The sequence below is a fragment of the Acomys minous genome, assembly GCF_964271855.1.
Source record: "Acomys minous genome assembly, chromosome: 13".
In the NCBI taxonomy this organism is placed as follows: Eukaryota; Metazoa; Chordata; class Mammalia; order Rodentia; family Muridae; genus Acomys; species Acomys minous.
Window position 1 is genome coordinate 57,827,627 of NC_140495.1, and position 21,431 is coordinate 57,849,057.

The window sequence follows — 21,431 nt, forward strand, 5'->3', positions numbered from 1 at the left end:
TATACAAGGCTGCCCACACAGTGAAAATAAGGAATAAAGGCATGAAGAAACATCACCCACCGGCAGCAACACCCCCGAGATATCTCTATCTATCTATCTCTCTCTCTCTCTCTCTCTCTCTCTCTCTCTCTCTCTCTCTCTCTCTCTCTCTCTCTCTCACACACACACACACACACACACACACACACCAGACTGCAGATGCTCATCTCCTGCCACAGCATCCCAGCAGCTGGCCATGGTTACAAGGCTCCCATGGTGGGCCATCTCACCACCCAGTCCAGGGGTGGTTCACCGCCCTACACCCCCACAGATCAGACACCAGAGTCCAGAGCAGTGGAGCCTGCAGAACCTCCAAATCTGTTCACCAGCTGGATCTACCCAGTTCAGACCCCCAGCTTAACAGCACTGTTGAAATGGACCCCAAGCCTCCCCAGAACCCAAGTTTAAAACAGCTCTCCTTAAAGCCTCCACACTTCCAGACCCTTGGTCTGAGGCCCCTCCCATCCCCATCAATTGCAGATTCCCTGCTGCAATCCTGGGATCCACTCAAGAGGCTGAGGCAGACAGAGCCAGCTTGAGCTACATACACAGTAAAGTCCTGTCTCAAAGACACAAGAAAATACCAGACTGAGGTAGCAGAGAGCTTCCCAACATGCATAAAACTCGGGGTTCATTCCCCGGCACCCCTGCTGACGTATGCTGGCACCTGCCTGTAATCCCAGCTCTCAGAAGTTCAAGGTCGTCTCTGGCCATACAGTGACTTTGAGGCTGGCCTGGACCACATGGGACAGGGGCTGGAGAGAAGGCTCAGTTTCTCAGTGCTCTGCACAACCACCCTTAACTAGTTCCAAGGGACTTGATACCCTCTTCTGACCTGCACTCATGTGATGCACAGACATACATGCAGGCAAAACATTCACATGCAAAAACACATGAATGAATGAATGCATGAATGAAGCAAAACTGAATGGCGACTGAGTCGTTCAGGGTCTGTCCTCCAGTCACCTTATCAAGACCAGCAGTAAGCAGAAGAATCCAGCCGCTGCAGATGGCAGCAGCCTTGCTGGCTGGGGATGACATTAATAGGTGCCTGGGAGGCTCAGAATCAGGGGTTAAGAAAGGGGCGGGGCTGCAGGAGTAGATGATGTCGCCAAACGAACAGGGAGAGACGGCTCACCACGAACTTCGCGGGGCAAGAGTGGGCTCAGCCCCAACTCTGAACCCTTTCTACTGCCTTCCCCAGGGCAGATGCCGCCGCCTCCCCTCTCCTTCCTCCTCCCTCCACCCCCTCCGCCCCCCCCCCCGCCCCGCTTCTCTCCCCTCCCCCTCCTCTCCCGCACTCCTCCTCCAGGCTGCTGGTGGCAGAGGAAACGGGAAGACACTTTCCGACCAAGCGTCCTTTGAGATTTTTCTCATTCCTTGTTCTAAATCTGTCTTCCCTTTTCAGCCAACTGAGGGACAGGAGGCTTAAATGACTTGCCCCCGAGGCAACTGGAGCTAAATCTAAGAGCGCAATACAATTTTTCTTAGGGGAAAGCTACCGAAAAGCATCCAGGGCAGAGGCCACACTAAATCCAAAGAGGCAAGAAGCTGAGTGTGTTCTGGGAGAGGGTGGGGAGTCAGGGCCCCAGAGGCTGGCAAGAACCGTTTTGCAAGTGGGCCTGGGTGAACACAGGGCATGCGACAGACCCAGGGCATGAGGACCAGAACAGTTTTCAGAGCGGAGAAGCCTCCGCAGAAGGAAGGACATTGTGCAAAAGAACTGAGCCTGCCTTTGCTTTGACAGTGGCACCACCTTGTGGTACCCTTTTAGAACTGCGTCCTCTTCAAAGGATTCCAGCAACATTTGCCAGCTGGGGGTCCCAGTGAAACACTCACGTAGATAACTTTTTAATATCAAACCGAACAAATAATAATGCTGACCATAAAATAAATTAAATAAAATATAAACGTCTTGCAATAATATGTATCATTATCCAATAACAAGTGAATTTTAATACAACTGAAATATTTGCAAAAAGGACCATTTTCCAGCAGCTAAATCCTACCATTGAGAAAACGTTTTTCTTGATTTACTTATTACTTTTAAAGAAATTAATAAAACTTTCTAAGTTTTAATATTGTTTATGAATTAGTAATGCAGCTTATATATGCATTAATACAGTCATTTTCCAAAGAAAAACATTTATCTCAAGGCGCTGCTGAGGGATTTTGCTTGCTTTTTTCTTTGTTTATTTTGTTTGTCTGTTTGGAAGGTGTTGAAATAAAGTTTCACTCTGTGACCCAGGCTCACCAGCAACTGTGATCCTCTTGCCTCAGCCCCTAAGAGCTAGCATAACAAGCAGGAGCCTCCACACCCAGTTTGTCTTTTTTGTTTGTTTTGTTTTTTGTTTTTGTTTTTTCAAGACAGGGTTTCTCTGTGTAGCCTTGGCTGTCCTGGACCCACTTTGTAGACCAGACTGGCCTCGAACTCACAGGGATCCAGCTGCCTCTGCCTCCTGGCAACACACCCAATTTGTCTTAAATCTTAAAGACAAATGGGAAGTTGGGTAGAGAAATGGCTCAGTGGCTAAGAGAGCTTGCTGCCCTTCTAGAGGAACTGAGTTCGATTCCCAGCACCAATGTCAGACAGCACACAGCCCACCCGTAATTCCAGCTCCAGGGAACCCATGCCCTCTTCTGTCTGTCCCAGACAGCTGAAAGCATGTATGGCCTTCCCCATCCCCCAAGACAGACAGACACACAGACAGACAGACAGACACACACACACACACACACAGAGAGAGAGAGAGAGAGAGAGAGAGAGAGAGAGAGAGAGAGAGAGAGAACAAATAGTTAAAATAAGCTCGGTACCAGAACCACTTTGTCTCAGCATCAGCTCCTGGTTTGACGCCACTCATGTCCTCCAGGACCCCTCAGCAATTCTTCCTCGGGGAACCCCCGCAAACGCCTGTCCTCTCACCACAAATGAAAGCAAAGCTTACTTTCCCAGAATCCCCAGCAAATCTCCTCACCTCTCATTGGCGTTGAGTGTGCTCTGCCCTCCGCCACCCTCAAACAGCAACAACAAAAGTCACAAGGGAAGGGACTGGTTAGCCGCTGGGGGAGGAGCTATTAGAATCCTGACTCCATTCCACCTCTCCTGTTGGGTTATGCCCTCCTTTCTTGTGTGGGGAAACTGAGGCTGTAAGACTTGGGAAGTCCTGAGTGGGGCTGAGCTGGCACTTCAGATACCAAGTGATAAGCTGGACCCCAGCTGTAACTGCCTGGGCCCAGGGAGGGGAGCGTTAACAGCTGAGTCGGGGCCAGGTGTGCCTGCCATCTAAAAGAGGCTTGAAAACCTGTTTCAGCTGGCTGGGAAGGGCCCAGTAGGCTGTGAAAACCTCTCCAGGTGTTTCAGGTGCACAGAGTTTACAGATATGCCCACAGTGTACAATCCACTCAGGAAAGCTGAGGCCCTGGCACACACAGCCCTCAGCCCTCACACCCACGGCGGCCTCCATTTCCCAGTTTGTCCCGGCACCTTGTTTACCTGAAGATAATCCTAAAGCAAAGAAGTAGGAATTCCAGCTGTCGCCTGTGGGGTCCCAATGGGGCTGGACCTACAGAGGAGACTGTTAAGTTTTTTTCTTACCAGTTCCTTTCATTTGCCCACCGCTTCCCAACCTCCTGGCCCTGGCCCAGAAAAACAGAGACACTCAGGAAAGAGAAGTGGGGTTTATTCCAATGATTGAGAACGACCACTGGAGGACTCCTAGCTCCCACTCAGAAACAGAGCACACATGGGCCCTCAGCCCATCGCCCCAGCATCCTCAGCCCATGCAGAAAGGATCGTCACAGGAAACCGTTGAGGGCTGTGGGCCTGAGGTCTCAAGTGCTCCTGAACACAGCCCATCCTGGACCGAGGGTGAAGGTACAGAAGAAAGAAAGACTGGTAGAGGGAGGCTTGGGGCTCAGCCACAAGCAGCCTCAGCCCCCTGTTCACACTGTGGGGCTCCCTCGGCCCTGCTGGCCAGGCTGTAGTAATAGTTGCGCATGCGCTGTTCCACAGTCAGGAAGTCCGGGCGGTCCTCCCACCTGTAGAGGAGACCCAGAACCCACAGTCAGCCAAGGGGCAGGAAGGTATTAAGGGGTGGGGAGTTAGGGTAGAGTTTCAGGGCTCAGAAGAGCAGTGTGTGTGTGGTGTTGAATGAGGCCTCCTTGGTGAGAGCAATGGAATGCTGGGGTGCCCACCCCTAAACAAGCAGAGCCGCTGGTTTATAGAACACAGAGAATCATATGGTGTTGAGAATTGTCCATGAGGGTACAGAAACGGTGCATTGAAAGTCAGAGTGAAAACTACAGCCCACACGGAGCAGGGAGACCAAATACAGCCATGTTGGGGATGTGAGCCAGGCACACGCTTACATGGGAGTGGGTATGTGGCTTGCGGTGAAGGTTATCGAACAGTGAGCAGGTTTGGCCAGCGGGGAGCAGGTTCTCAGTAGCGAAGGAGGCTTGGCTGTACTGAGACTCCCAGAGAGGCTGGGTTACCACAAGGTGAAACAGGACAAATGGACCCATCCCTGTCCGCTGAACTGTTTCAACGTCAATGCTGTCGTTTTGTGGAGTGTCGTGTTTTGTAATCGCTGTAAGGTGCTGGCTGGCTTGCTTGGGTGTCTGGGTGTCTGGCTCGTCATCTGGTCGGTGGAGTTGGATGTGCTAGCAGTGGCTTTCCCCAGTCATTAGGCGTTGAGTGTTGGCTGGTAGGGGTTAAGGACTAAGTGCTGGGTCATCATGCTGGTGACAGTGTGACTGTGGTGATCTAGAAGGGCAGGATCCATGTGCTGGTGGCAGCAGGGCCCGTGGCTGCATTGCAAGCCAGTAAATGGGGGGGGGGGGGGGCAAGTACAGGTAGGGATGGAATAAAGGCAGAATGTGAAGAGGCTGTGGATCCTGATAGTTAAGATGACACTGACTGGGCACAAGGACTTCTCAGGCCCAGGGCTGTATGGCTAGATCCCCGCCCCCCGCCTGAAACTCACTTGTATATCCAGCAGTCACTCATAAGTGTGTACATTTCGGGCGGGCACTCTGGCGGGCATTCCATCCTTTTCCCCTGCTTGATGAAGTCCAGGACCTCGGGGCCCTTCATTTTCTGCTCAGGCCAGAGACAACGGCACGTGTGAGAGACCAGGGTCCCTCACACTGGTGCCCCGTACCCAGCCCACCACTGCCAAATGCTTCCCAGCCTACTTTGTAGGGCTTCTGGCCGTAGGAGAAGGCCTCCCACATGGTGACCCCATAGCTCCAGACGTCACTACGGCTGGAAAACTTTCGGAAGTTGATGCATTCTGGTGCGTACCACTTCAGAGGCCACTTCCCTGCAGAGCGGGCCTGAGAAGAGCATGGCGCTGCTAGGACAGGACCCTCGGGATCCTGGGACCCACCACCCACCTCCTCCTGGGCACCGCTGGGGTGGCACTCACTGTGTAGTAGCTGTCATCAGCACCTAGTGCTTTGGACAGGCCAAAGTCACTGATCTTGGCGTAGTGCCTGTTGACCAGCAGGACATTGCGGGCCGCCAGGTCGCGGTGCACAAAGTTCTTTTCCTCCAAGTATTTCATACCCATGGCCACCTGGTGCAGCAGCTCGGCCACATTGCTGACAGGGATCTCCTCCCTGGGGCAGAGGGGATGGCAGAGTCAGCCTCATCCCCCGTGGCGCATGAGTGCAGCACAGAGGAGCTGGGCAGCGAGGGGGGCCGTCATCTAGAATGCTCCTGATGGCAGTGACGATGCTTTGTAAGCATCAGTCAGGAGCCCTGGGCACAGATCCTGCTATCACCACCATGGTGCACATGGGGAAATAGAGTCAGGAGCTCCGCTTTGCAGTGTGAGTGCGGGCATCAGACTACACATAGGGCAGGCATGCCCATGAAGGAGTAAAGGCAAGTGTGCACTGGTGTGTGTGTAGGGGTGTGTGTGTGTGTGTGTGTGTGTGTGCACGTGCACTGTCCCCATAGCCCCCAACCCTGTGAGCAGCACACCCAGGCTCACTTCTTTCCAAGCAGGAACTTGTGCAGCGGCCCGCCGCCCGCCATCTCCATGACCAACATGAGAGCCTCAGCCTGGCACACGCCGATCAGCCGCACAATGTAGGGGTTGTCCAGTTGGTGCATGATCTGGGCCTCCCGCATCATTTCGTCCTTGTCAGCCTTTTCCGTGCTGTGTTTCAGCACCTTGATGGCCACGTCGATCTGCTTCCTGCCCAGGAACGTGGCCGCATGCGCAGTGTGGTGTGAACCGGCTAAATACACGCCACACCTGCCTCTCTTGTCCCCTGAGTTCTGTGGTACACCCTCTGGGTTGCTGCCACCCCCAAGAGATGCCTGGGACTACCTCAGCTAAGGACACCTTCCCAGGGAGTACCAACACGCATGTCATAGCCTGTCAACACAGGGGACAGGGGTACCCCCTCTGTTATGACTTCAGCTCAGCTAAGCCCTTCCATCATAGGCCAGGGTCTCCCTCTCAGGTGTCCCCAGGACTCCCAGGGAACCATCCAGCATGCCACATCCCCACCCTAGAGGCAAGCTGTCCTGCTGCTCCCCAAGGCTGATTTCCCCCACGGTGGCAGAAGTGGTCGGCCATACTTGCGCATCCGGTAGACTCCCTGGCGCACTGAGCCAAAGTTGCCACAGCCAAGTTCAATATCAGCCACGAGGAGGTTCTCTCGCTTCAGGAAAAGCTTCTTGTCTTTGAGTTCCTCGGGGTCGCTGTAGGGACTCTCGTACACACTCGTGTCCATGGGCATCGGCCGCTGCTTGTCTGGGGATGCTAGGCGCGCTGGGCATACACACAGTCACACACCAGGTCAGAAAAACGGGGGGGACGGGGGACAGGAAGGGGGTGTCTGGGACAAGGGAAGCTCAGCACCAGACAGATGGTGTAGGCCATGATTTTCCCACCCCCATGTGTCAACATGCACCAGGCCCACGGGCACGCAAGCATAGACATGGCTGCGTAGGGGGCAGACTTATGACGTTGGCCTGGTTGTCTCTTGCTAAGTCCCACAGCCCCCAGGGACCCTGCTTTCATCTGGGCCTGAGCTCACCCCAAACTTCTGCCTCTGCCAGCTCACCTGGTTCAGGGGTGTATCCATCTGAGTTCAGGGTGTCGACACGTCTCTGAGGCTAAAGGTCATAGGGGCAGCAGCAGTTAGGCAGACCCAGCCCTCTTAGGAGTCCCATCCCTGCTGAGGACACCCCAGGGGCAGTCCCCTCCGTAGCAGTCTTTCCTCCACCCAGTGCCCACATCTCAACTCTTGAGGTGCCACTGGCTCACCTGAGTGAATGTGGATGGGTGGGCTGGAAGAGTGGGTGCAGCAGCTGTTGGGGAGCACAGGGAACAGTGAGAATGGGAGGCAGGCCTTCTGCGTGCTTGCCTGCCTCCTGCCTCTGCCCCCCTCACCTGCAGTGCTGCTGTTGCTGTTGGGACAGGCCTCCTTCAAGCGGTAGATGAGTCCATCCGCCTTCAGCTTCAAGTACTCCACCAGCTGTGGAGAGGGGGTGCCAGGTGGAGCCTTCTCAGCCCCTCCTTCCCCCCATCATGCCCCAGGAGCTGAGCACCACATCACAGGGTTCTCCTCAGAACATGGGTGGCCTACCTGCCAGAGCGTGTCAAACTTGGTGCCTTCGGGAATGCAGTACTTGCCGGCCTTGTCCTGGCTGATGAGGTAGTGGTACACAGTTTTCCCATAGACCAGAGACAGCGCATATGTACCCTGCTCCTTCCGGGGCCTCAGCCTGAGTGGGAGGAAGGGTGTCACCCTCTACAGGCACATGGGGGCACTTCCTTCCCTCGGTTCCTTCTCCTAACATGCATGCCATGGGGTACCACATGCCCAGAACCTCATGAAGCAGCAGCAGCAGCAGAGAATGAGGGCACCACTGTCGGGTGCCACGGAACTTCTGTGCCTCATGGTAACCGTTGGGGAGAGGACAGAGAGGGCAGCGCTGAGTGTACAAGAGACATGAGGTAATCCAAAGACAGACTTGAATATCTTCCCAGGGGAGTACTGATGACCCGCAGTGGATATGAAGCCTTGGAGCTGGGGCACCCAGCCACAGGACCCACCTGCTCCTCCACAGTGGAGAGACACTTGCTGCCCGCTGAGGGACAGTCATTGCTGGGGTACCCAATAATTGGGAGTATATTCAGCCATCCACTGGGCTAACTGTGGAGCGACACAGGGGCCCATAATCCCTGTATATATACACACACATATACACACAATGGCCACCATCCCCAAGTGCACACACACACACACACACACACACACACACACACACACACACACTGAGAATCAGACAGTTGGCAGCTTCACATGAAACCTCGTGGCCAAATCGTCCACCACCTCAGACAACACAGTAGCACGGAGTACTTGACCACCCACGCCTGACACTCAGCTACTGTGCTGGTTTGAATGGAGGTAGCCCCCATAGGCTCATATATTTAAATGCTTGGTCCCCAGTGCTGGAACTGTTTGGAAAGGATTAGGAGGTGTGGCCTTCTTGGAATGAAGTGTTGCACTGTAAAATAGAAGATCTATGCTAAGTCAGAAGTCCCTTGTTCGGGTGCTGCCTCCACAAACCCATTCTATACCTAGACTTCCCATGTCCTCTTCCAGGGTCTAGCCGGATGGGTACCCCCAAATGCCCAGTCCTTATTTTTCTACAATTTGGGTCCCACAACCAGTGCCATGGCCTAGTCTGCCCACCTGCACCTGCACTGCAGCCAAGCTCTAGGCCTCCACGAGGTCCTGCCCTACCCGCAACCACCCACAGGTCCCTTCTGAGCCACCTTCCCCACCCCACTAGGTACCCAGACTTCCTATGTCCTCCTCCAGGGTCTAGCCTAGTAAACACCCCTGACCTCCCCATCCATGCCTCCTCCAGGGTCTAGCCTAGTGAACACCCCTGACCTCCCCATCCATGCCTCCTCCAGGGTCTAGCCTAGTAAACACCCCTGACCTCCCCATCCATGCCTCCTCCAGGGTCTAGCCTAGTGAACGTCTCTGATCTACCATCATGCCTTTTCCAGGGTCTAGGCTAGTGAACACCCCCGACCTCCCATCCATACCTCCTCCAGGGTCTAACCTAGTGAACACCCCTGATATGCCATACCTACCTCCTCCAGGGTCTAGCCTAGTGAACGTTCCTGACCTCCCATCATGCCTCTTCCAGGGTCTAGCCTAGTGAACACCCCTGACCTCCCATCCATACTTCCCCCAGGGTCTAGCCTAGTGAACACCCCTGACCTCCTCATCCATGCCTTTTCTATACCACACTAGATCTAGCCTGAGTCCCACCACTAGTGCACAGCCTAGTCTGGTCTTCACTGTAGAGGACTCTAGGCTTGGCCTGTCCCTGCCTATTCCCTAAAGCACAGGACTCTCCTAAGTTATAGTCAGCCTTCCCACTCAAACAGATCTACCCCCATACTCCAGGCTTGGAACGGGAAGCCCAGTCCCCTCTGTCCACCCAAGCTACTTCCAACCTCTAGACCCAGCCTTCCCCTACACACCTTCTCCTCTTCCCCAACCTGCTTTGTCCATAACAGATCAGAACAAAGGAGGTTCACATGTCCAGATTTCATCACAAGAATACCAATGTAAAATATCAAGGCAGTATCCTTTCTCCTGTAGAAATGCTTGCCAATGAGAATTACCTAGATGGCCATTCTCAACCTATGGGTCATGATCCCTTTGGGGATGGAAAGACCCTTTCACAGGGGTGGCCTAAGACCATTGGAAAACACAGATATTTACGTTACAATTCATAACAGCAGCAAAACTAGTTATGAAGTAGTAACCAAAATAACTTTATGGTTGGGGCTACTACATCATGAGGAACAGTATTAAAAGGTTGCAGCACTAGGAACGTTGAGAACCACTGCCCTAGATGAATTCCACGTCACACAATTTAGTCAATCATAAACCTCCTCAAAGAAGTTTTTAAAAGACACAAAGAAACAGCTCGATGAAATTAGGGAGGAAGTGCTTAAGGAGAATAACTGCCTGAGTGGTGCCCCAGGAAACAAGCAGGAGGCTGATGGAAACGACGAAGGCAGTCCAGGACTTGAGGACAGATTCAATCAGGAGATAGAAACACTGAGGAGGACTCACACTGAAATGAAGACGATGACATTGAAAATCCCAACTAGAAAACTCCCAGGGAAGCCTCACACGCAGCCTGAATGAAGAGGAAGAAGACAAGCTGGAGGGTGTAGGCCAGATACACAAGGGGCACGAGAAAAGCCAAACACAGCACATTTGGGACGCTATGAAACAAACAAGCAAACATCAGAATATTGTAGGCATGGGTAAGAGAGAGGAATCCCAAGACAGTGCACAGATGAGACCTCGAGCAGATCACAGAAGAAAATGTCCCAAACGAAGGAGAGAAACACCCACCCAGACACAAAGAACACATACACAGAGCACCAAACAGACAAGACCGGAAAAGAAAGTCCCCATGGCAAATCATGCAAGATGAAAAACACAAGTTACATATAAAGGAAAAAACATCAGAATAAGATAATTTGCCAATGAAAACTATGAAAGGAGGAAGAGCCTGGAGCACTGCTTGCCATGCCCTGTAAGACTATGACACCTGCCAGGCATCATGGCGCATGCCTTTAATCCCAGCACTTGGGAGGCAGAGTCTGCTGGAACATTGTAAGGTCAGGCCCAGCCTGGTCTACAAAGCGAGTCCAGGACAGCCAAGGCTAACACAGAGAGACCCTGTCTGGGGGGGGGGTGTAGGGGGAGGCTATGACTCCTAACCTAAAATATCATACCCAGCAAAACTATCCGCCATGACTGAAGGAGAAAGAGGCAGGTGGATCGCTATGAGTTCGAGGCCAGCCTGGTCTACAAAGTGAGTCCAGGATGGCCAAGGCTACACAGAGAAACCCTGTCTTGAAAAAACCAAAAATAAAAATAAAAATAAAAAAAAGCCAGGGCCACCCGCATCGCTGGTGGCCTCAGGCACACTGGCCTCAGTGGGTCTCCAAGGTGCCAAGTCAGTTCCTGCCTCTGCCCTTTGCACCTGCCACCAAGTTGGCTAGAAGCACTTTATACCCCAGGGCCCCTCCCACCCAACTCACACGGCATTCATCACCGTCTGATGAGGGCTCAGTTAAGACCCTATCTCCCTGAGACAGTCACCTCTGTCTAGTTCATATCGTTGCCTGATACCCAGCCCAAGTCTCACAGCCCGCAGATGACAAGAGCAAGGTTTTAGCCTAAAGCAGGTGCACCAACCCTGGAGTCCCCGTGAGGACTTTACCATGTTAAAGTACCACCGCGCGTGTGCACACAGGCACCGTAGCCCTCCAGGCCCACCGAGCCCCCGAGATCACAGCCAACAAGCCCTGACCCCTCATCACCTAGACCCCCATGCCCCACATACAGGAACTTGCCGTCGGTCTGCTGGCCGGAATAGAGTTTGCGCTCGGCCTCCTCGCGAGTCAGGCTGCTGTGGTACCAGGGCATCCGTTCATGCGCTGTGGTCGCAATGAGCTTTTCCACCTGTGGGGCTTGGCTGATGATGGCCTGTTCTAGCGCGTCACCCTAAGAAAGAAGGCAGAGGAGCGTTGTAGACCTGGCCGAGTGGACAGCCACCACAACCCGCTTGCCTCACACTCTCCAGATCCCAGGTTTCCTAAGAGAAACCCATCCATCCAAGCACCCCTAGGGTGCGTCTGCAAGCTGTTGGGGGACCCTCCGCCAGCTTTCTAATCCTACCAGGGAGGCACCAAGGTCAAGCTTCACCTTCTAGCCCCAACTTGAAGCACATCAGGTTCAAGATCTTACACAATCTCTCCCTCAGGCATCGCACCTGCTGTGAACAGCCCACAGTCCCTGTCCGCCATGCTACTGTAGGCCACAAGCCCGCCCCTCATGGTCCTCTCTAGCACCTTCTAGCTCAGGAAGCACCTCCACATTTCGGCCTTTCACAGCATCACTCAGGCTGCGCAAGACAAACTGCCACCATCGCCACCAACCCCAGACCTACACGTCCCCCTTCAAGGTCGTGGGTTCAACCAACACCTCAGCACTCTCCAAATCCCACGCCTTTGGAGAATCTTGCAAGCCAGCGAAGACACAGCATCAGCCCCCTTGGGGACCACAATCCGTTCCTGCCCCTAGGCCCCGCCCATGTCCCGGCCACGCCCCCTCTGGCCTTCTCTTTACCTCCAGCTTCCAGGTCTGGCGCACATAGTCGCGCACCATCGCGTCGCGCAGGCAATCGAAGACCCCGGCCTGCGGCTCGAGGCCAGGCGGCCGGTTGCATGGCTTTCGCAGGTTGCAGGGCAGCCCGTCGGGGTCTTGCGAGTAGAACTGGCAGAGCTCGGCTGGGCCGCAGTGCGCCTTCCCGCCGGCGATGGCGTACGTGCCGTTGAGTTGGCGCTCGATGGGGAAGTGATGGAAGCGCACGTCGTGCACCAGCGACAGCACGTAGCCGCCCAGGGAGCGCAGACACTGGCGCAACAGGAACAGCCCGTCGGCCATGCCTGCCAGCTTTAAGTGCTCCTCAGCCTCGGCGCGCGAGATGCTGCCATAGAAGAAGGGCAGGTGCGCCGCGGGGTCGGGCATCGCCAGGCCCTGTGGGAGCAGAAGGCGATGCAGGAGCGTCAGGGCCCGCAGCCCTTTGCGAGTCCGGGACGTCAGGGCTGAAGAGAACCCACAAGGATGGGCACCTGTGAGATATAGCCAGCGGCGCCTCATCTTTGCACTGAAGTCAGTTCCAGAGAGGAGCAGCTGTGTCCTGGGCACCCATCCGAGTCTGAAACCCACTTCTGGCTTTTTAGAGACGTTTGCACAGGACATCCAGACACCCCAAAGGTCCCTATGCCTGAACCGTCCATTCGTTTCCCAAACACATGTTGCCCTTTTTGCATTTCAGGCCATGTATTGAGGATATTATATATAAGGTATCGTCATTGCTTGCCCTCTGCAAGGTCACACACGCTGAGGAGGCAGCAGTCAGAAGTGTGACAGACAGGGATGACCATTACTGTTGTAGATTGAGGTCAGAGTTATGTTAGAGAGAAAAGAGGTTCCCGTAGCTAGAAGGACCACCTCCTCAGAAAACATGAGAGGAAGCCGGTTGGTGGTGGCACGCGCCTTTAATCTCAGCGCTCGGGGGGGGGGGGGGGGGGGGGCGGAGACACGTGGATCTGAAGCCAGCCTGGTCTACAGAGGAAATTCCAGGACAGCCAGGGCTACACAGAGAAAACCAAAACAGCATGAGATCATGAGGAGAGAGTGGGGGGGGGGGCGGGGGGCGGCGGGCAGAACAAGGCTAACAAACAGCTCATCAGGGAACCTGGCCACAGCCTTACCCACTTCACACTGGGTGCCCTCGGTCTCTGCAATTCCCGTTGCTCCGTCTTCCCAAACCAATTTCAGAAAACATGAACTAATCTGAATATCCATCCATAGAGAGATGGTCAATAGTCAGGGTCAAGGTGAGGTCTCATGTAGCCCAAGTTGGCCTCAAACTCACTATGTTGCTGAGACTGAACTGATCCTCCTGCCTCCACCCTCCATGTACTGGGGATTATAAACCTGCACCAACACACCCGGCTTAAAGGTGCAGCCTAGGCTGGCCTTGAACTTCTGACAAGCTGTAAGGTGTGTGTATGTGGGGTGGGTGTGTGTGTGTGTGTTCAAAACACCTGATTAGATACACCTTGTTGGGCTGGATCTGCCTAACATAGGAAGACTCCCCCCAAAAAGTGGGCCACCCCAGAGAAAAAAGCAGAGCCCCACATTGCTCATGCTCCGTGGTCATGGGGTCACGACATTCTTTCCGTTCTGTGTTTATCTGCAAGTCGTGGGAAAGCACCATATCGTTTTGAAGATTGCAAAGTTTAGCCAGCAGGTGAATTCTCACATGTGGAATCTGTGAATAACGAGGGGCCGGTCTCTATGACAGGTGGAGCAAAACGGGACCTGCAGCCTCCAGGGTGAGTATGGGAAGACAGCTCATGCTCTCCGCTCTCTGTGCTCTTGTTTTTGTGCAATGTTGGAGGGGGAAAAAAACAGCTCGTCATAACAATTACTTGTCTACTGAGCTGACCCAGGAAGGCCTCCTGCGCCTAAACTGTGAAGAGGAAGGGACTCAGTGTCTGTCTTATAAAGCAACCGGCTATAAGGTCAGGCTTGGTAACCGAGAAAGGCTGCATCTGCCATGCATGTCCAGGGATGAGCAAGGTTGGGGACTGATGTTGAAGAAGATACTTGGGCAGCCAGGGATGCCGATCACACAGCACAGATGCAGGACGGGTGGGAAGCAATGGACCGCCCCACCCCAACAGTTAGTGGCGAGTCATGATCAGAAACCCTCTGTTTCCACCTGGAGAAGGGTGATGCACAAGCTGGCATGGTGACACACACCTGTGATGCCCACTTGGGAAACTGAGGCAGAAGGATTGAGTTCCAGGCCAGTGGGATACAGAGATAAGGACAGCTGAGATGGTGGGACCTGTCTCAGAAACAAACAAGCAAGCAAGCAAAAAGGGGGAGGCAAGGGAGGAAAAGGACGATCCTTTAATGCTTTAAATTATTTTCATTTATGTATATGAATGTCTTGTGTACATGTATGTCTGTGCACCATATGTGCCTGGTGGCCATGGAGATCAGAAGGGGACATAGTTATAGACAGTTATGAGTCTCCATGTGGATTCTGGGTCTTTTGGAAGAGCAGCCAGTGCTCTTAATCGCTGAGCCGTCTCTCCATCCACAAGGGAACCTTTTTAAAAAGAGTCTTTAAAGGAGTTTTCCATGAGACTATTTAAAACAAGTCACCAACCTACAGGCTCCTTGAAAGAAAAAAAGGAACCTAATAGAAAAAGCTCCATGGGAGTGTACGCCGATTTTATTCATAACTGTCGAAAGTTGAAAGTGATGGGCAAGCTACCCAAAAAGCAAAGAGAATCATGCGTCTTCTGAGCAGACGGCGCAGAGCACGGAGAGTGAGCAAAGCAGACACCGAGGCTGCAAACCGCACTCCGGTCAGAAGTGCGCTGTGGAGCCCAGGGAGAGGCAACTACAGGGGCAGTCTCACTAAGTTAGTGTCTCTCAACTGCACACGTTTGTCAGACCAGAGCTCTTCCATGGGGTGGTCTGAAGACGGCACTGTATGTAACCTACCTCCATTTTAGAAGGCAGGGTGGTGGTTGGGAAGGCAGCTGGGAGGTTTAGACGTGTTCACACACTCAACAAGAGCCGAAGCAGGAAAACATGAAATGGCCACGTCTGCTCCACTCCTGTCTCCACCTCTCAGACTCCCACGCACCCTCTCTTCCTGCCTGGTCTCCTGCTCGCCCCCCCCCCACCTCCCCCGGCTCCAACACCATCTACAGGGGGAGGTACAGGCAAGCTCCCCCATGTCATGTCCCCTGAGAAATGGGTGTCATGTCCCCTCCCTTTGTTTGGTCTCAGATCTCTCTGGTCCTTACAAACTCTGTGGCTTGGCCCCTTTGACCCTGATGATGTCTTCTCTCCCTCTCTCTCTCTCTCTCTCTCTCTCTCTCTCTCTCTCTCTCTCTCTCCCTCCCTCTCCCTCTCCCTCTCCCTCTCTCTCCCCCTCTCACCTTTCCCACTTGCCCCCTTACTCAGTCACCCTGTCAGTAGCTACACAGGCTATACCCCGCCCCCCTCCCCCCCCCCTCGTCTCCCCTTTGCCAGATCTCTAGCCTGGTTTGTGCTGCCGTCACTGTTACCTCCTTTGATCTCTGCCAACCATTTCTATTAATACAAACTGAGATGCAGATCTCCCTCACAGAATGCCTGTGGTTAGCTGAGCACCCCCCCCCCCCTGAAGTCTGTCTCCGCTTAAGCTGAGCTCTGAGGTCTGCAAGCTGCTCCTAGGTGATTATTCACCATGGCCTCCTTTGCTCAAGAACCTACTATGGCTCCCTTATTGGGTCGAAGCTCCTCCGCCCTCGGCTCTGGCCAGACTGGGTCACTTGCTTTCCTTCAGACCCACTTGCAGGTGTCCATCCACGCACCACTCTATGAGCATACCCACCCTGGCCTTCTCTGTCATCTCCTCAGACCCAGCCAGCACTTCCTGGTGACTCCTAAAACTTCTTTACAGAATATGAGACTGCAGGATAGTGTGCTGGCAGGTGGAGGAGGGGTCTGGGGGGGGGGTGTGGGTAACAAGGCTGGTCTCTGGAGCAGGAAGCTGTGGCAGGAAGCTGTCAGTCACGTGGTTTGAGCAGCTCTGTCCCACATGGCCACAGGTGCAGCCTGGGTAGTCAGAAGTTGGTTATAGAAGAGGAGCTGGGGAAAGCTGGCTCCCAGGGTCTAGTCCAAGGCAATAAGAGTGGCCCAGAGGCAGGAGTTCATCCTGTTTCTCCTCCATCCACTGTCCCACTTCTGGTGACAGCCATTGTGACAGGCAGGCATGCCCAGAGGTTGGAATCCCTGTGTCTGCATCCACCTCCCTGGCCTGGTTCATCCTTGCCTTATTTTTGTTTGTTTGTTTGTTTTGCTATTTTGGTTTTCAAGACAGGGTTTCTCTGTGTAGCCTTGGCTGTCCTGGACTAGCTTTGTGGATCAGGCTGGCCTTGAACTCACAGCGATCCGCCTGCCTCTGCCTCAAGAGTGCTGGGATTAAAGGTGTGTGCCACCACGCCCAGCCATCCTCACCTTATTCATGCAGCATGGTGACCAAGGCCTTAGGGATTTTGTAGCCAGAGATGCTGAGACCAGTAGAAGATGCCAGAAAAAGGCGGCAGATGAAGGCCTAGGAACAAGACAGTGGCGCAGGTCTTTGTCTCCCACTGGCAGCCAGGCCAGGCCAGTGTGACATGGCTGCTCCCAAGAGCTGGCTCACCTGCAGCCTCCCAAGACTCGGGGCCAGCTTGTCGCCTATCACTCAGGACCATGGACCCTGCCTGGGCTGACCCAAGGGCTTTGTCAGGCGAGGAAAGCAGGCAAGGCTTAGGTTAAGAAGCCCACTGTGGTCTTCGCTCCTTCCCATCCCCATGAGGGCCAGAGTAAATGGGCACAGCCAGCTTGGGCTAGTCGCCAGGGCTGCCGTCGACTCTGCAAAGTGAATATTGTTGCCATCAATGACCCCTTCATTGACCTCACTACAAGGTCTCCATGTTCCAGTATGGCTATCCATGGCAGAGTCCAGGCTGAGGGCGAGAAACTCAGCAGCCACAGGAAGGTCACCTGCATCTCCAGGAGTGAGAGCCCACCAACCTTCAGCAGGGTGATGCTGGTGCCGAGTATGCCGTGGAGTCTGCTGGTGCCTTACTACAGGGTGGACCCAAGAATGTCACCATCTCCGTCCTTGAGACTGAGGCTCCTGTGTTGACTGGAGGTGTGAGCCACAAGATGTATGATGACTCAGCCAGGCAGTGGTGGCGCACGCCTTTAATCCCAGCACTCAGGAGGCAGAGGCAGGTGGATCGCTGTGAGTTCAAGGCCAGCCTGGTCTACAAAGCCAGTCTAGAACAGCCAAGGCTACACAGGGAAACCCGGTCTCGAGAAACCAAAGAAGAAGAAGAAGAAGAAGAAGAAGAAGAAGAAGAAGAAGAAGAAGAAGGAGAAGGAGAAGGAGAAGGAGAAGGAGAAGGAGAAGGAGAAGACGACATTTGATGACTCATTCGGGCTCATCAGCATTGCCTCCTGAGGCACCAGCAGGTCAGCGCCCTGACCAATGTCACCCATAACACCTTTGACATTATCCAGGAACTCATAACCATGGTCTATGCCATCCCTACCACTCGGAAGACTGCATGGTCCCTCTGGAGGACTGTGAGCATGAAGGCCATATCCAGAACATCATCCCTGCATCCAGTGGCGCTATGAAAGCCGTAAGTCATCCCGGAACTGACCAGGGACCCCACCGGCCTTCCATGTGCCTACCCCAATATGTCTGTTGTTGTGACTGTCACCCGCCACTTGGAAAAACCTGTCCAGTCCAGTGGCATCAAGTAGCTGGGGAAGTAGACAGCGGAGGGCCTCCTGAACGGCACCCTGGGCGACAGTGAAGACCAAGGGGCCTCCTGAACGGCACCCTGGGTGACGACGGTGAAGACCAGGCTGTGTCCTGCTACTTGAACAGAGATACACACTCCACCTTTGACACCGGGCTGGCCTTGCCCTCAACAACCACCTTGGTATGACAAGCTTTAACCACTCCAATATATTCCCAGCCTCACCCCCCCCCAACCCACGACACACACACACACACACACACGCACACACACTTTTCTTGAAACAAGGCCTTTCTATAAACCAATCCTCCTACCTCTACCCCCAAGTGCTGGGCCTCCAGTCATGAGTCCTCACTCTCTGTCTCGCATACTCCCTCTTACTTAGAATCGCTGTCCCTGCTCTCTCGCTCTCTCCCATGGACCCCATAGCCTTCGCCTCGAGTCCCCCTGAAGCCACGTTTGCTTAATCCCTAGGCCACCTCGAGCTCCTCACAACAGGCACAGGACGGGTATTTGTCACAGCAGGGTAACATCTTGATTACGAGATTCAGCACTAGTGACTGCAGTTACACGTACAGAGCATGTCACGGAGGGTGACCGGCTCCTTCCTGGTTTCCCTGACATAGGATAGATTTAAGTCATAGGGTCTTGGCTCTCCTAGCGGATGGCGGGGTGGACCTTGGCAGTGAGCTGGGCTCCCCACTGCTCTGAGAAAAGGCCAGGGATGATGTTCAGGACTGTGGAGCTGCAGGACTCCAAGTACCAAGCCCAGCGCCTGGTTCCTTCGGTGTACTTGCTCAAGTCCCTCTGTGGGGGTGCTGCAATCGTGGCACACGCTCAGAGCGTGCGCATTGCTCATGTCCCGTCTTCTTCCACTCCACCCAGCTCCATCCCCCGACCTCCCTCTAGCACAGCCTCCCTTGGCTCTCCACCCCAAGGCCAGCTCACTGTCCTTCACCATTGATACTCATGTATCAATATGTTGACATCTTTGCCCCACCCCGGTGTGCAGCAAATACAAGATTTTGCATTGGCCACTAACACTAAGGAGCCAAGGACTTTAATTGGCTGTGATGGACAGGGACACCCCTTAAGAGCCTGGGGGGTAAGAAGTGTGGGTAGTAGGCCTGGGCCTTCCCCCACTGGCACACAGGACTGAGAAGACATGCTCAGGGGTGCAGGCCAGCCATGCCCTTGTCCTGGCCTTTCGCTTCAGGGTTCCAGCTACTGCTGCCTGCTAAGAAAGCTTGTGGTTCACACATTCCCACCACTCTGCACCAGGCAGCTGGGAGGGGGAGCCTTCCACAGCCCCACCCCCTACATCCCAGCCCTAAAGGTCCGCTAGCTCTGCCTGGCTGTGGCTGGCTGTGCCTGGCTCCTCGAGACACATCCCACAGCAGCCAGTTTTCTATTACAGCCCCCCGGCTTCCTCCCACACAGAGAACAAGTCCCTCACAGGGCTCTGTGGTGTCCTTCAGGATCCTACTCCACTTAACTTCAGCACAAGTGCCCCAGGAGGAACCGCTACTCCCATCCCTTGACTGGGAAAACTCAGGCTCAGAGAGGCTGATGCCACAGTCTCTCGGGTCCAGCAGAAACTGGCACTGAAGCCACCATCTAACATGCATGCAGAGTAGCACGCTGGGGCTCTGAGCCAACTCCCTGGGGACTCCATGTCCCTGCAGACCCCAACACAGCAGTGGAGCTACTTGGACTGTTAAGACCTAGAGCGCTGGGCTGCTGGGGGCCAGTGACGGTCTCCAAATCTAGCACTCTGAGTGTCTTGTTGGTGGGACAACGTCCCTCCACCCTCTGCAGTACAGTCAGACCGCCATCTCCAGCTTCCACTGCCTGGGTGCCGGGAACTGGGTGAGCCCTGAGCAAGGCGGCTTCTGCCTCTGGATCTCAAGCTATAGGACAGCAAAAGGACGGTAGGAAAACTCGAGGTGACACAGGACAGGGCCTTGTAGAGTGGAGGGGGTGTGAGGGAGGAGCTGAGCCATGTGGCATAGTGTTTGACAGCATCCTTGACATCGATCCATTGAGGACCTGGATTGCCCAAGTCAGTACCAAAAACATCTCCAGACATTAGCCGCTGGCCCCGGGCACAGGGACATCAACCGGCTCTATATCAGAGTGACAACCACCCCTGCCCCTCTCTCCCACATCCTATGGTCCTAGGGCCTGAGCAGGGTAGTCAGTATGAGGTGGCCCAGGTACTGCAGGCCCCCATGGAAGTTTCCAGAATCTGTGATGAGAGCCTCAGACCTCCATGAGCTAATGAGAACAGCAAGCAACTATAACAACCAGCTACATGCCATGCAGGCTACCTGCTACACCAGACCTGAGACCGGCGGACAGGAAGAAAATGAAAAGCTTTGAAAACCTGAGCAGGTGGCACCTAAGATCTTCCATCTAGGACCTAGGGACCCCAATCTTTCATCAAGGCCTTAGTAAGCACCTACTGTGTGTTTGGTGCCCTAGTTAAGAGGAACAGTGGATGTCACTGTGACCTGTTCACCACATAGGCCTGCTACTTCCTGCCGAGCCCCTACTATCTGGGATACCTTGCCCAGCCTCTCTCACTCAACAAACAAGGCAAGCGCTTCACAGGCAGACAAATCTGTATCTGCTTTTAACGGGCACACAAATGGAGGCTCAGAGAAGCCAAGAAACTTGTCAGGGACACACAGGAATCAAGCGGAAATCGAGTGCTTGGTGCCTCTGCCTTCAATATGACTTGCCTATGAGTGGACCCTGACTACAGCCCCTCCTCACCAGAGCCAATGGCATTTTGTTGTTCACGCTCGCGGTCCGGTTGTACCAGTCTGCTTTCGCTGCTTGCTGAAGCCACGGAACCCAGAAAGCATCTTTTGTCCACACACACTACAGTTGCTGGCACTCCTCAGGCGACTGCCTCCCCGGGGAGTGCCCATTAACTGCAGCTCCAGCCCAACACCACCAGGTTCAGTCCCTTAAAACCTCCTGGCTCACAGGTACCACTGTGTCCTGGCCAGTCAGGGAGGCAGACCACCCTCAGGAGGGGCTAAGCACAGCCCAGCTGCCTCACCAGGTGATGTGTGGTCAAAGCCAGGAGGCCACCTGTGGAGTATCCAGTCCCCACCACAAGGGCCTACCCAAGTCCAGCTTTGGGAGCCTATGGATCCACCCTCCCCACACAGAGGTAAAAGAAAGGGGGGTGACTCCAAAGGATCAGTGGGGGGTTCCAGTCACCTGGTGTTCCAGTCACCTTTTATGGTCATAGCAACAAGGAATGGGCCAAAGGCCAAAGGATGGCCACTCACCTGGGCAGCCCCCTGATGGTACCAGAGCTCACAGGCCGCAGCAGGGCCTAGCCGGAAGGCCTGGTGTCCCCGGAGCTCTTTTTCTCACTGACAGTTTTCTCTGCAGCTCAACCTA

At 54.2% G+C, this 21,431-nt stretch overlaps 1 protein-coding gene across 2 annotated transcripts; it reads right to left on the reverse strand.

The window, feature by feature from the left end:
* Positions 1-3,702: 3,702 nt before the first annotated feature.
* On the reverse strand, positions 3,703-21,431 carry ZAP70 (zeta chain of T cell receptor associated protein kinase 70). 2 transcript variants are annotated; one of them, XM_084754434.1, is made up of 13 exons: positions 21,317-21,431; positions 12,241-12,601; positions 11,456-11,616; positions 7,648-7,786; positions 7,452-7,536; positions 7,326-7,369; positions 7,123-7,174; positions 6,635-6,827; positions 6,039-6,245; positions 5,469-5,661; positions 5,236-5,376; positions 5,025-5,137; positions 3,703-4,077 (listed from the first exon to the last, which is right to left on the reverse strand). In XM_084754434.1, exons 2-13 carry the CDS (start codon positions 12,556-12,558, stop codon positions 3,954-3,956), a joined length of 1,770 nt encoding a protein of 589 aa, XP_084610560.1. In that variant the 5' UTR covers positions 12,559-12,601; positions 21,317-21,431; the 3' UTR covers positions 3,703-3,953. The 2 variants fall into 2 exon arrangements, with proteins under 2 accessions (XP_084610560.1, XP_084610559.1); XM_084754433.1 differs by having other exon boundaries at positions 12,241-12,651.

Coding starts and splice junctions, on each gene's coding strand:
- ZAP70 (XM_084754433.1), bottom strand. CDS start 12,642: ATGCCCGACCCCGCGGCGCACCTGCCCTTCTTCTATGGCAGCATCTCG. Junction 11,617..12,240: donor GCCAGACCTGGAAGCTGGAG/GTAAAGAGAAGG, acceptor CTTCTTTCTTAG/GGTGACGCGCTAGAACAGGC. Junction 7,537..7,647: donor AGTTTGACACGCTCTGGCAG/GTAGGCCACCCA, acceptor CCCTCTCCACAG/CTGGTGGAGTACTTGAAGCT.